The 13,943-nt window shown below is 38.9% G+C and overlaps 1 protein-coding gene across 1 annotated transcript in view; it reads left to right on the top strand.

Annotated features, from left to right (window-relative positions):
- The window catches only part of ccdc47 (coiled-coil domain containing 47), a 54,743-nt gene that overhangs the window by 15,665 nt on the left and 25,135 nt on the right, over positions 1–13,943 (top strand). The window contains exons 3-7 of the mRNA XM_063037298.1: positions 6,082–6,186; positions 7,128–7,302; positions 9,016–9,137; positions 10,783–10,848; positions 13,719–13,820. Coding sequence (XP_062893368.1) covers positions 6,082–6,186; positions 7,128–7,302; positions 9,016–9,137; positions 10,783–10,848; positions 13,719–13,820 — 570 coding nt within the window. The remainder of the gene's footprint in view (positions 1–6,081; positions 6,187–7,127; positions 7,303–9,015; positions 9,138–10,782; positions 10,849–13,718; positions 13,821–13,943) is intronic.

Consider the following 13,943-nt stretch of genomic DNA (forward strand, 5'->3'; position numbering starts at 1 on the left):
CTTCAATAATGTATATAGCCCAAAGAGAAACAAACTAAAACGTGAAGCCCCTCCCACCACCCCCCACCCCAGGACCCCAAGGCGAAATCTAAAGCAGACCCGCCAGAAAGAAGCAAGCGCTAAAACTACCCCCATGACTTCCGGTATACGCTCCCTAAAAAAAAGGTATAAATATGAAAAGGATCAGCTAATTGTAAAACAGTAAAAAAAATAAGTAAAAAAAAGTTAGCTCAATTAAAATACACACAGAACAGAACAAAAGCCGGAAAGTATATATTAAAAAAAAACCACAATAAACCTCAAACTCATGAATAGACACAGCAACAAAAAAAATAGGATTATTAACATAAAATGATTATAAAAAGCAAAACAGAATAAAATTTAAAAAAAACTACAAAATTTAAGGCCGCACAGGAAATACGTAAGATGACAAAAGGGAAGTAACCACCCAGAATCCCCTGGGAAAAGAAAGAAATGACGCAGTTAAAAAGAAAGTTTAGCAGCCATATTAAGAAATCAAAAGTAAACTTTTCTGCCCAAATAGGGCACAGAAAAGTTAAAACCAACCAATTCACAGCCTCCGATCAACGGAGAAAATTAAAAAAAGGCAATTAAGATGTTGAAGATGAAAGTTGATCCAGATAACTCTGGGCATCCGATGGAGAATCAAAAAAACGAAGAGCTCCATCTAACATGCGAATCCTTAGACGTGCAGGGTACAGCAGCGCTGGTCTTAAATCCATCTTATAGAATTCCGACATCACGGATCTGTAACGGACCCGTTGGTCCCAGATTGGTTTACTGAAATCTTCCACGAATCGGAACTTAAGATCCGAAAAATCAATGAAACCTTTAGATCGAGCGAATCGAAACAGTCTCTCCTTGTCTTGAAAGTAATGAAAACGTAAGATAACATGCCTAGGTCTATCTGACCTAGACGAGTATGATGGGATTCTGTGAACACGATCCAGTAGCGGTGGTTGGTCAGGAAATACAGTAGGGAATGCATCTTTTAAAAGTTGGGAGAAATATTTCATAGGGTTGTTAGCTTCCACGGCTTCCCTGACGCCAATCATTCGTAAATTCTGCCGTCGCATTCTAGATTCCAAGTCAGAGTTTTTAAAAGTCAAAAAGTCAAATTTCTTCTTCATTACATTAATTGTTTCTTCGACTTTCCCCATCTTAAGCTCACTTTGTTGCGCGGATTTTTGAAGACCAGATATAGCCGACTGATGTTCCGCAATACATGTTTGCATCTTATCAATTAAGTCGGCAATTTTCTGGAACTTAGTTGAGATTTCCATATGAATCAGGTCTTTAACAGAGCCCATAATTTCTGTACGAATCATCTCCCTAACAGAGGTTGAAATTTCCCTCTGAATTAACTCCGATATAGCTTCCAAAGTCACCGGTGATTCAGTCGGAGGGAGATCCGTAGCTTTCGGTTTAACCGGAGGTTTACCATCCTTGCCGTCTTTCCCGTTCTTAGACATAGCCGATCTCAGTATCATCCAATTGTCAGAGAATTCAGTTTAATTCAAAGTATTGTAAAAATTGATGCCTTAATAGTTAATTAAAGTATAGCTGACCATAGAGAGAAAAAACTCAGAGGTAATGGAGCGAGTCAAGAACGCGACTTCACTCCATGAGCGCTACCGGAAGTCCCACCTTTTACACTGTAATTACATTTACAGAAAGCTAAGAGAGATGGAGGTTTAGCATTACCTAACTTTAGATTTTATTATTGGGCTATTAATATTCGACATATGAAATTTTGGTTACTTGACCGGGATATACTATTTATTCCTAAATGGGTAGCATTGGAATTACAATCTGTTCAGGGTTATACACTTGGTTCTATTTTAGGTTCCTCTCTTCCTTTTGATTCGAAACGTCTTAAGCAGGTCTCTAACCCGATAGTTAAATATGCTTTGCGCATTTGGTTTCAATTCAGAAAATTTTTTGATCTTAATCAATTCGGGTTAGCGATTCCTATTTTAGGTAACATATTTTTTCCTCCCTCTTTTACGGATCGCGCTTTTCAAACTTGGAAGACTAAGGGTATTTTACGGTTTTTGGATTTATTTTTAGATGGTTCCCTTATGTCTTTTGAACAATTATCTAATAAACATAACTTATCAAGAATACATTTTTTTAGATATTTACAAGTTAGAAATTTCCTAAGTACTATACTTACTTCCTTTCCAATGCTTCCTCCTATATATATTTTAGATTCGATAATTAACCTTAATCCATGTCAGAAAGGTGCATCGGCTATGATTTATAATATTATTATGAAACTTAGGAAAGCTCCATTTGATAAGATTAGGGTAGATTGGGAACAGGAATTGGGGCTTACCATTTCTGTGGATGATTGGGGGCAGATTTTACAATTAGTTAATACTTCCTCTATTTGTGCTAAACATTCCCTAATTCAATTTAAAGTGGTTCATAGAGCACATATGTCCAAAGATAAGTTAGCGCGTTTTTACTCGCATATTAATCCTTTCTGTGATAGATGTTCGGGGCAGATAGCCTCTTTAACTCATATGTTTTGGTCTTGCCCTACTTTGGAAACTTTTTGGAGAGATATTTTCAATATTATTTCTAAGGTATTAAATATAGATATCTCTCCTCACCCTATTACTGCTATCTTTGGACTACCTAAAATTTCTAGTAATCTTTCCCCTTCAGCCCGTAGAATGATTGCATTTCTTACTTTAATGGCGAAAAGATGTATTTTACAACATTGGAAAGAGCTTAATGCTCCAACTACCTTTTTTTGGTTTTCTCAGACGATTTTATGTTTGAATCTGGAGAAAATTAGAAGTAACCTTTATGATTCTTCATTTAAATTTGAACAGATTTGGGGACCTTTTATTCGATATTTTCATTTAATGTAATATTTACCCTTCTTGTTTTTTCTTCACTGTTTTAATGGAGGTCGGGATTGAGGACGTGATTTTAAGTTTAACTCTGTTTGGTTTCAAGTTAGCCCATTGCTTTGCTTTGCTTTTAGTTAGTTGCACGGTGGGTTTTTTTTTTGGGGTTTTTTTTTTCTTTTTTTTTTCCATTGATATATATAAAATTTAGTATACTATTATGTTATCTTGGTTTCTTATGCTTAAATTACATTGTTTGTAGTATTTTCTTTTTGGTATTGTTATCTTTTGGAATTTTATTATACTTTAACATTGTATTAATGTTTATATGGCTTACCTTTTTTGTATACTTACTCAATAAAAAGATTTAAAAAGAAAGAAAGAAAGAATTATATATGTTGCTAAAATCCTATTTTATTTTATTTCTGATTATTTTAAACCGATATCCTATTGCAAACATTTAAAATAACATGTCACTTTTAACCTTGTAACCCATTATAGATTTAAATTCCTGAGGCATCCAAGCTCTCTTTTTAAATTAGTCCATCCTGTACCTAAAATAGTACTAGTAATGTGACCACTTCCTTGCTCAATGCAAAAGAGGTACTGAGTGGACTATATCTATTTTAGGTTTTTATGCTAGAATGTTACATCACTGTCTCTCAAATTCCCTTGCACCCGTTTCTTCCAATCTCTCCGTGATATTTAATTGCCTGGTCTGTCTTTAGCCTTGTTTCATTAACTGGTTTGTATTCTGACACTCCTGTTTTGTGCTTATTCTCTAGGCATTACTGTATGCAGTTTTCACATGAGCAATCTTTCCACTGATTGCTGACCCACATCATTTTAACATAGTTATTCTTTTTGGTCTCTTAACCTTTCTTGTATCATTATTCCACTTGCATATGTGTGGGCTTTCTCATTCAGGCTTTAGATTCATAAGTTGTTCATTCATCACAATAACTAACACTTTCTCTGCAACAACATTTCATTAAATGAGGTTGCCCATTTTGAGGATAAGAATTAGTCATCCATTAAGCTCCAAGGGGGGACGAAAAAAATCTGCTTATTTCAGTTTTAAAATTTTCAGTGGCCCCTCATCATTTGTGGATGAAGCAAGGGAGAGCCCCGCATGTGTCTGAAGCACCAATGATCTCTGTTGCTGCTGATTGGTCAGGATTGTGTGTTTTATTTATTAATTTATTTAGAGATGCAGTGCGGAACAGGCCTCTCCTGCACCAGCAACCCCCAATTTAACCCGAGCCTAATCATATGACAATTTGCATTGACCAATTAACCCATCAACCGGGTATGTCCTTGGAATGTGGGAGGAAACCGGAGCACCCGGAGGAAACCCACATGCACTCAAGAAGCAACATACAGAGGACCTCAGTGGTGGAGGCAGATACACTAGTGAAGTTTAAGAGACTACTAGACAGGTATATGGAGGAATTTAAGGTGGGGGTTATATGGGAGGCAGTGTTTAAGGGTCAGCACAACATTGTGGGCCGAAGGGCCTGTACTGTGCTGTACTCTTCTATGTTCTAGGACCCCAGAACTGAACTCCCAACTGCTACTGTAGTGTTACAGAGACCTTTGTTCAACATTAAGGCTGGGAAGTGCCAGAAACGAGGATAGTAGACATTAGCTCACTTTTTACCAACAGCTGAAACAGTGCAAAGGCAGTTTTATTTTGTGTTCAGCCTGTGAAAAACCCCCACCCGGCATTGGGGACGAAAGGGTTTCACCGATGGCACGTACAGTCAGTGCATTTTTCAAACTCCCAGCTTTTGGTTGAATAGCATACGTAGATTTTATGTAGAATGCAGAATAGTGATGATCAGGCAGCTTCAATGCTTCACAAGAGGGGAGGAGGAGTGTGCAGCAGCTGCCTCAGCCATTGCATTGTATCAGGTGTTGAATCACAGTTCAAGTAAAAAAAAAATTTGAAAACTCAGCACATCAGGCAATATCTGCAGAGGGAAACATTCATTGCCTTGGGTTGAGACCCTCATTGGGTCCAGATGCCTCTTTTGAAGGGCAGGAATAGCAGCAAACAATTAGTGTGCAGCAAGGTGCCTGCTGAGGGATAGACATTGACATTGCTGCTATGCTTTGAAGCCCTGCTGTCTGCAAAGGCAGGTAGGGTCTTGGTTAACTTATCCTTCATAAGACAGTAATCCCTCAGTACTATACTGAATTGTGTGAATTGTCAGTTTGAATTGTGTGCTCAATTCTCTAGATTAGGATTTAAACTAGAACTTGCCTCTAGAGCAGAGGTTTCCAACCTGGGGTCCATGGACCCCTTGGTTAATGGTAAGGTCCATGGTATAAAAAAAGGTTGGGGACCCCTGCTCTAGAGCAACACACACAAAGTGCTGTAGAAATTCAGCAGACCGTACAGCATCTATGGAAATGAATAAACAGTTGACATTTCATGCTGAGAACCTTCTCAGGACTGAAGCCCCTCTACCTCAAAAGAGAGTACCAATGAGCTATGGTGACGCTAGATAACTTAGGATTAGTCATCAACATTGGAGCCTACATACAGTGGCCATTTTATTAGGTACCTCCTGTACCTAATAAAGTGGTCACTGAGTGTATGTTCTTGGTCTTCTGCTGTGGCCCATTCACTTCAAGGTTTGACACGTGCTCAGAGATGACCTTCTGCACACCACTGTTGTAATGCGTGGTTATTTGAGTTACTGTCGCTTTCCTGTCGGCCTGAACCAGTCTGTCTATTTTCCTCTGACCTCTCTAATTAGAAAGGTATTTTCACCCACAGAACTGCCACTCGGTGGATGTTTTTGTTTTTCGTGCCGATCTCTGTAAACTGTAGAGACTGTTGTGCTTGGAAAATCCTGGGAGGTCAGCAGACTCTGAGATACTCAAACCAATACCGTCTGGCACCAGTGATCATTCCACGATCAACATCACTTAGATCATATTTCTTCCCCATTTTGATGTTTGGTCTGAATAACAATTGAACCTCTTGACCATGTCTGCAAGCTTTTATCCATTGAGTTGCTGCCACATGATTGGCTGATTAAATATTTGCACTAACAAGCAGGTGTACCTAATAAAGTGGCCATTGAGTGTAAATAACGTTGCTTTAAATTGGTTTCATTGTTTGTTGTTGGGTTTGACTTGTTATAATTCAAGTTGTATAGATTTTGTTCTTGTGTTCTATACGTGATAGGAAGGAGATGCAGAAGGAGAGCCGTTTGACGATGAAGAATTTGAAGGTTATGAAGAAGCAGACAGACCTTCCAGCAGAAGCAAAGATCCAATTAAAATTGTTAATGTAAGTACCAAGCAGTAATTGCACTATATTGTCTCTTGCTTACAAAATCTGACATAGCCTCTAGATGACTTGAGATTCAAAATTGTAAACCTGCGGTACTGAAGCTCAGGAACTGGGAGATGCTCAAGCTGGATTCCCATTTGTCAGTGGATTTACATTAGCAGAGTTAGTCTATTTATTTATTTAGTGATACAGTGCAGAGTAGGCCCTTCTGGCCCTTTGAGCAACACCGATTTAATCTTCACCTAATCACGACACAATTAACCTACCCAGTACGTCTTCGGACTGTGGGAGGAAACCGGAGCACCCGGAGGAAACCCACACGTTCCACAGGGAGGACATACAGACCTTACAGAGGATGCTGGGATTGAACTCCAAACTCTGTCCCGAGGGGTCACTGGGAAGGGTACAAGGAGCAGTGCTTCAGAGCCTGGGGTAAGAGCTTGTGGTGCAGTACTGAAGGATTGATGGTGGGTACAGCTGGACGTCTGTAGCTGGGCTCCCAGTGGACACACACTGAAAGGAACAGTATTGTCCAAGGTGAGGAAGCTAAGGTCCACACTTTCAGGGTGCAAACACCATGAGCAGGGAGGGGTGGAGCCCCTTGTATCCTGTTGGATTGGTGGCACTTAAAATAAGATGGTGTTCAGCTGTTCCGAAGGGGCAATGTGTTCATGCAAGCTCAGCTTGGAATGAAGGTAAACACGGGGAGAAGGCAGCTTATAGTTCTTGAAACCCAGGGAAAGACTAAAACTTTAAGAATTTTCTGTGTGTGCTTGTGTGGAGAGGTGATTGTGATAAGGTTTGTTGTAATGTGGAGAGAATGCAGTTAATTGAGGTAGTACTGCAAAGCTGTTGGTGGTACTCTTGATAACACTGAATTCATTTTAATATGATTCTTATTTCAAGTTTATGACAGCATGCTCTCCAACTCTGATTAGGTTCCCCATCACCTACAAAACAGCTGGGAGAGCTACTACATGGAGATTCTGATGGTGACAGGCCTTTTGGCTTACATCATGAACTACATCATAGGTAAAAACAAAAACAGTAGACTGGCTGCTGCGTGGTTCAACTCTCACAAGGAACTACTAGAGGGCAACTTTTCCCTGGTTGGTGAGTCCAAGTCAATAATTCTTTGGTTTGAGCTTTGTTCAATAAATGGTGTCTGGGGTTCCTGGCCCTTAACATTTTATTGATTCTGCTCTTCATCTGCAAGTATGGTCATTTCAGAAGGTCTCTCCTTGGTGCATTAAAGCAGTTGAATATGAAACTTCTAACCCATCTTTATTTTTCAAAATTGAGGATTGAACTGGGGTTTATTTCTAGTTGTGATGTATAGTGTTCATTTTCTGAAAAAATAATCATATAAAATATCAAAATAAAAAATACCGATCACGGCGCGATTCTTCTATTCCCTGCACCTCCACTTCCCACTGCATACCTATCAGCATTTCTGTAAACCTGTAGAGGAGGATATCATTTCCTGTGAAACCTCACAGAACTGAATGTGAGACAAGGAATCTGTTATACTCAAGCTGGGCAAATCTCCCGAGGTCTGCTCAGATCGGCCAACAGTAAAGCCCATAACTTGGCTTTTCACAAATGTAAACTGAATGCAAGCCTTCTGCATGACAGAGTGCCAGCCCCATGAAACTATCAGTTCTCTGAATCCGATGGGGCAGTGGTGACCCCTGCAAATTTCACAGGCATCTCAGGCTGGGAAAATTGCTGACTGAAGACACAAATGCAATGGACCCATTCAAATGAATCAGAGCCTTACTTGGTATAAATTGTTTGTTTAACATTTTCAATTATTTTAAAGTCTTTTAGATTAAAATTTATAATTATTTTATCATTTTGTTTCAATAATATAGAATGATTTCGAACATTTCCGCATCATGTTTATTATCACTGACATATGTCATGAAAGTTGTGGTTTTGCAACAGCAGTGCAGTGCAAGACAAAAAAAAGAATTAAGTTACAAAAATAGCAGCGTAGTGTTCATGGGTTCATCTGTTCAGAAATCTGATAGCGAAGGGGAAGAAGCTGTTCCTGAAACGTTGAGTGTGGGTCTTCAGGCTCCTGTAGCATCTCCTCTATGGTAATGAGAAGAGCATGTTTGAAATGGTGAGGGTCTTTACTGACGGATACTGCCTCATTGTACCTGTATCTGTGATGGACCAGGCTGAGTCTGCAACCCCTGCAGGTTTTTTTGATCCTGCACATTGGGCTAAGCATGCATCCTTGAGATGTGCTTGTGTTTGTTGTTAGTGATGAGATTTTATTAGCGATCTCGTAGATTTACTACATGGGACTGGGAAAGCACCTAAGGAAGAAACAAGAGGACCAACATTTGAGAGGAACCCTGGGTCATAGTATTCATGATAACACAAGGAGGAGGAGTAAGTCATTTAGCCCCTTCAATCTGCTTCATTCTATAAGATCATGGCTTGGTCCAGTGTTGTCCTCCGCACCATTTTCTTGCTTTCACTCCACACTTTTTGAATCCCTTGTATTTCAGAAGGAGAGCAATGGACCACAGTATTCCTAGAGAGAAGTTATCCATTGATGCAGGCTAACATCTTGAGTAACCATAACTGATTTCCCTTACCTCCAAAAACATTTTATAGCCTTGGGGATGCTTGTAGTTACATTGTGCCTTCCCACTTGTTATCCCAGCAGAGCTATCATTTATGCACTTGGAACAGCAGTTGGTTGGTTTAGTTTTAATTGGTTATAGTGGTAAACAGTTGGTGCGTTGATGATTTCTCACAAAGTTTCACACAGTGAGATCCAGCTGCTAATATGATTTCTTTTATTTGCAGGGGATGATGGGATTAATAAAGAACCTACCAGCACAGGGAAACTGAACCAAGAAAATGAACACATCTACAATCTGTGGTGTTCAGGGAGAGTATGTTGTGAGGGAATGCTAATTCAGCTAAAGGTGCAAACCCTACTTCAATTCAATCTCACTTGCAGTTTGAATAATCTGTGAATAAACCGTTACATATTTTGTATGTTTTAAATTTATATTTTTTAGCAGTCCACAAATTAAAAGTTATTTTGTTCTGCCAGGCTTTAAATTTGTGTTAAAATTTGAACTTGCAAATCCATCATGGTCAAGAACAAAAAGGGAGGTGGTGAAGATAGCTGGATGTCCCACCAAATACCCCTTGGCATGTTCAGCAAAAGTTAGATGAAGTAATCGCTCTGAATACTTTCATCAAGCACTCTTAGGGCAGCTGCAGCATGGGATAGATTCAGAGTAATGCTTCTTATCCAGTGCTTATCACAAACCTTTGAACCCATCTGACCCGTTTGTTTCGAAAGCAAATCACGTGACATTCTGAGTGGGCTGATAGTTGTGAATGTGGAGAACCAATTAAAATTGGATTCAAAATGCGTGAGTTGGAGGTTGTAGTAACCTCTCTGCACTTTAACTACTCTTGAGTTGGGTCAACAGTTAGAAAAAGATTGTGTCGTGACTGTCAGGCTTTATTTATCAGACCTTTTTTAAAAAAAGTAAATTTATTAATCAAAGTATGTATATGTCATCAAATATTACCCTGAGATTCATTTTTTGCAGCATTTATGGAAAATAAAGAAATAGAATTTATGAAGAAAAAATATGTAAATAAAGACTGACAAACAACCAATGTGCAAAAGATGACATTGTGCAAATTCTAAAAATACTGAGAACACAAGTTATAGAGTTCTTGAAAGGGAGTCTAGGTTATAGAATCAGTTCAAATTGAGGTGAGTGAAATTATACTTGGAAACATCTGAAGCAGCTGCATGCCAGTAAATTACTTTAAAGTACAGGAAATCATGTGGGAAGCATCCAAAAATCAGAGAATAGTGCAATTCTATTGGATGTAAGTACATATTTGAAAAGGACAAGTGGCCAATTCTTTCCTCTTCAGAAAATCCTGTGGCATCTTCTAAAATCCACCAAAACAGTTTAATATATCTTAACAGAAAATGTGAATGCTCAAATGTTGTACTACCTCAGTGTCAGCCAGCTGAGAATGATTTCCCTGTCCTGGGAGAGGTGACTTTCATTTTATCCCTCAGGGCTGACAAGTCAGCTGTTGGAAGAATCCAGCTTTGGTGAAGAGATGGTTTGCCAATCAGTCCTCTGCAACATGGGCTGAGATATTACAGACAACTGAGTGGAAGGTTATGTCAAAGGCCAGATCATTTGAAGTGGTTAAAGTGGTAAAAGGCTATTCTGTATGGAGTATCAGCTTGTAAGGGAGCAAACAGCTATAAATGCTGCACTCTTTAATAACAGCAAAATACACTGCAACCACGGGTCCGTCAACGTTTAGATTTGCAGGTAGAATCATTAGTGTTCCATTTTAATCAACTGATGTTCAAAGTGGTGTCTAACGTGGTTAGAGAAAATTTGGACTGCAAAGATCCTAATATTTTGGAAAACAAGCCAGTACCCACAGACTCAAGGTGTAAGGGTGTTTGTGGTCTTCCACCTCTTTGTGTTGTTGATCCCAATTTCCAAATTACACAAGGAACCTTAAATGCTGCATGCTTCTGTAACCATTTGGCATTTGAAATTTTTTTTAATATAGTTTTTGAAACGGCAAGATCTCCTGAATGTACTTGCAAGAATGATGAGACCTGCCAGTGACCAAGTGGTATGTATAGCATTAAGGACCAGGATTATGGTTTCTAATACAGAGACAAACAATTCTAATTCAGTTTCATAAAACATTCAAACTTCGAGAAACTGTTGTTGTCAGTAACTTAGGCTTTGAATTAATGCCAACTCTCCATTCACAAATTGTTTCTCCAGATCTCCCAAAGAACAATGATTTCTAAGTCTTATTGAGCTACATCATCCACTGGCAATGTACTGCTGTCTAAACCATGATTACTCTATTCCCAACCGTTCCTAAACCAAGAAATCTTTAAGTAATTTTGTGTATGCAAAAATCTTTTTAAGATAAATTGAAAAGACTATTTCCCTTTTGGGGAAAACTGCTTAGGATTTTTGGTTTTGTTAATAGAAGCACACAGTACAAATGCAAAGCAATTATGCTCAATCATTATAAATCAGTGGCTGAATGACTAAAAGCTTTATATTCAATTCTGGGTACTGTACTACTCTTTAGAAACAGTGCCAAGGTCTTGGACAAACAAAAGAGATTTATTGGAGCATTACCAAGAACAAAGAAACAGATATTTGGACAGACTGGAGCTACTTTCATTGGAACATGAAAAATTGGAGATTTGAAGAGCTCAAAATCTTGAACAGCTTTGATGCAGTAAATGAGAAGAATCTTAAGCAGAGGCTACTGATTAAAACTGTTTAGGGAAAGGACTAATAGTAATATGGAACATTTTTTTCATGAAGTCCTAGAGATGTACCGCTTAGAACCGGGCCATGTGGCCCACTGTCTATGCTGACCAATCACTCATTAAGGTACCCGTCCAGATGTCTGTTAAATGTTTTTACTGTTCTTGCCTCCATGCCTCCATCTATCTATTCCTCTGACAGTTTATTCTGGAGTTATACAGCATGAAACAGGTCTTTTAGCTCAACTCATCCATGCCGACCAAGATCCCTACCTGACGTGGTCAATTTGCCTGCTTTTGACACATATCCCTCTAAACATTTCCTGTCCGTGTTCTTGTCCAAGTGTCTTTTAAACATTGTAATTGTAACAGCCCCTACCATTTATTCTAGCAGCTCATTGCGCATATTCACCACCCTCTCTGTGAAAAGCTTGCTTCTCAGGACCCCTTTAACTCTTTTCCCCTCTATATATCTATGTCCTCTAATTTTAGATATCCCTACCCTGGGAAACAGACTGTGATTATCTAATCTGCCTAGCCTTGGGTGAGGTACTGCAAGACTAGAGCAGACTAAAGCATGTTGTGCTTTTAAGAACAACTCCCTTGATTTTATAAACTCTATAAAATCATCCCTCTGTCTTCTAGGCTCCAGAGCAAAAAGCCCCAGCCTTCCAGTTTATCCTTTTAACTCAAGCCCTTCAGTCTTGGCAACATCCTTCTGCACCCTTTCTAGCTTAATACACTCTGCCTATAGCTGGGCATCCAGAACCGCACATAGTACCCCGTCTGGTCTCACCAGCATTTTGTACAGTTGTAACTCATCATCCCAACTCCTATACTCAGTACCTTGATCAATGAAAGAGAAATGCCAAATGCCGCCTTTGTCACCTTGTCTACTTGTGTTGCCACCTTCATAGAACTACATACTTGTACCATGAAGCCTCTGTACTACAAGTCTCCAGGGCTCTGCCATGTGTTGTGCAAGTCCTGTCTTGGTTTAACTTCCCAAGATGCAAAATTCCACTTTTAACTGAATTTAATTCCATCTGCCATTCCTTGTTGTAATCTTGAGTGTGCCACCAGCAAGCATGATCCAAACAGATTCGATAATAACCTTAAAAGAAATTGCATAAATACATGAAATGAAAAAATATCTAGGACTGCAGGGTACTGAATCTAAATAATGTATATTGATCTGATTAACTTGATTTCATGGTTTCTTTCCCATCACACAACTAATTACTTCTCACTATCCTTATCATCATGGGGAAAAATTGTGGGTGGCAGGATATAGGCAAAGTGCAGAGATTGGTTTACCCACAAGTAAACCAGAGGACTAAATGAACAATCCAGAGGCCCACATTCAAATTCTCCCACCACAGATGTAAAATTTAAATTCTATCAAGAATCTAGAATTTAGGCAATAATAGTAATGATAACCGCAAAGTTACTGTATTGTTGTAAAACCCATTTGATTCACTAATATTGTTCAGAAGAGGAAATCTACTGTCATTACCAGGTCTAGTATGTACTGTATGTGACTCTAGGCCCAACCCATATAGTTAACTTTTCAGTAGATGCCACTCAAAAATGACTGTGTAAAACTATTATTTTCATCAGGGTGACTGCAGGTATTCAAAAAGGTGGCTTGCTACCTCCCCAAGAGCAGTTAGGATGAGCAATATAATTCTGCACCTCAATTGCATCATTCACTATGTAATGATTGGACTGTTACTCTCACTTTCTCTAACCTACCATCACTTCCAGATCTATCTCAGCTTTTCTACAAATTCAACACAGTTCATACTACTGAAGAACAACTCCGTTAGTTGACCGTCCAGAGATACAGAGCCTTTCCGTAACATCTGAGCTGTATCTGGCAGATACTTTATTATCTATCAAATGTAGTATTATGTTTTTTGTTAATCCCATTACTTCTTAATTTTTTGTTGTTGTTTAAGTCTTTGTTTGTTTTAAACCCCACAGGCAAATATTTTACTCTCGACTATTATTTTACTTGAAATAAATCTCCCATTACTTACAGGCAACGATTTGTGAAAATTGTTTCTTCTTGAGCAAAGGCAATGTGAGATGATTATTAACTCTCCAGGCCTACATTCCAAATTTTCCCATTTTTCCCCTCGGCTTATTGTGCCAATTTTTAGCTTTTAAGAAGGGAAGTGAGAGTTTGTTGTGATTCTTTTTGTAGCAAATCAAGGTAACTATGAACGAGGAAGACATGGACACCTATGTGTTTGCCATTGGGTCACGGAAAGCTATGATCCGGTTGCAGAAGGAAATGCAGGATCTGGTATGTAATGACACGTGGAGGCCAGTTCCAATGGCTGCCACTTTTAGTCCTTATGTTGTTTAGTATGGTCCATGGCCAGGGGAATAGACTGTCATTATTGTGTGAATTACTGCTTGATATTCT

This window comes from Mobula hypostoma, chromosome X1 (assembly GCF_963921235.1).
Source record: "Mobula hypostoma chromosome X1, sMobHyp1.1, whole genome shotgun sequence".
In the NCBI taxonomy this organism is placed as follows: domain Eukaryota; kingdom Metazoa; phylum Chordata; class Chondrichthyes; order Myliobatiformes; family Myliobatidae; genus Mobula; species Mobula hypostoma.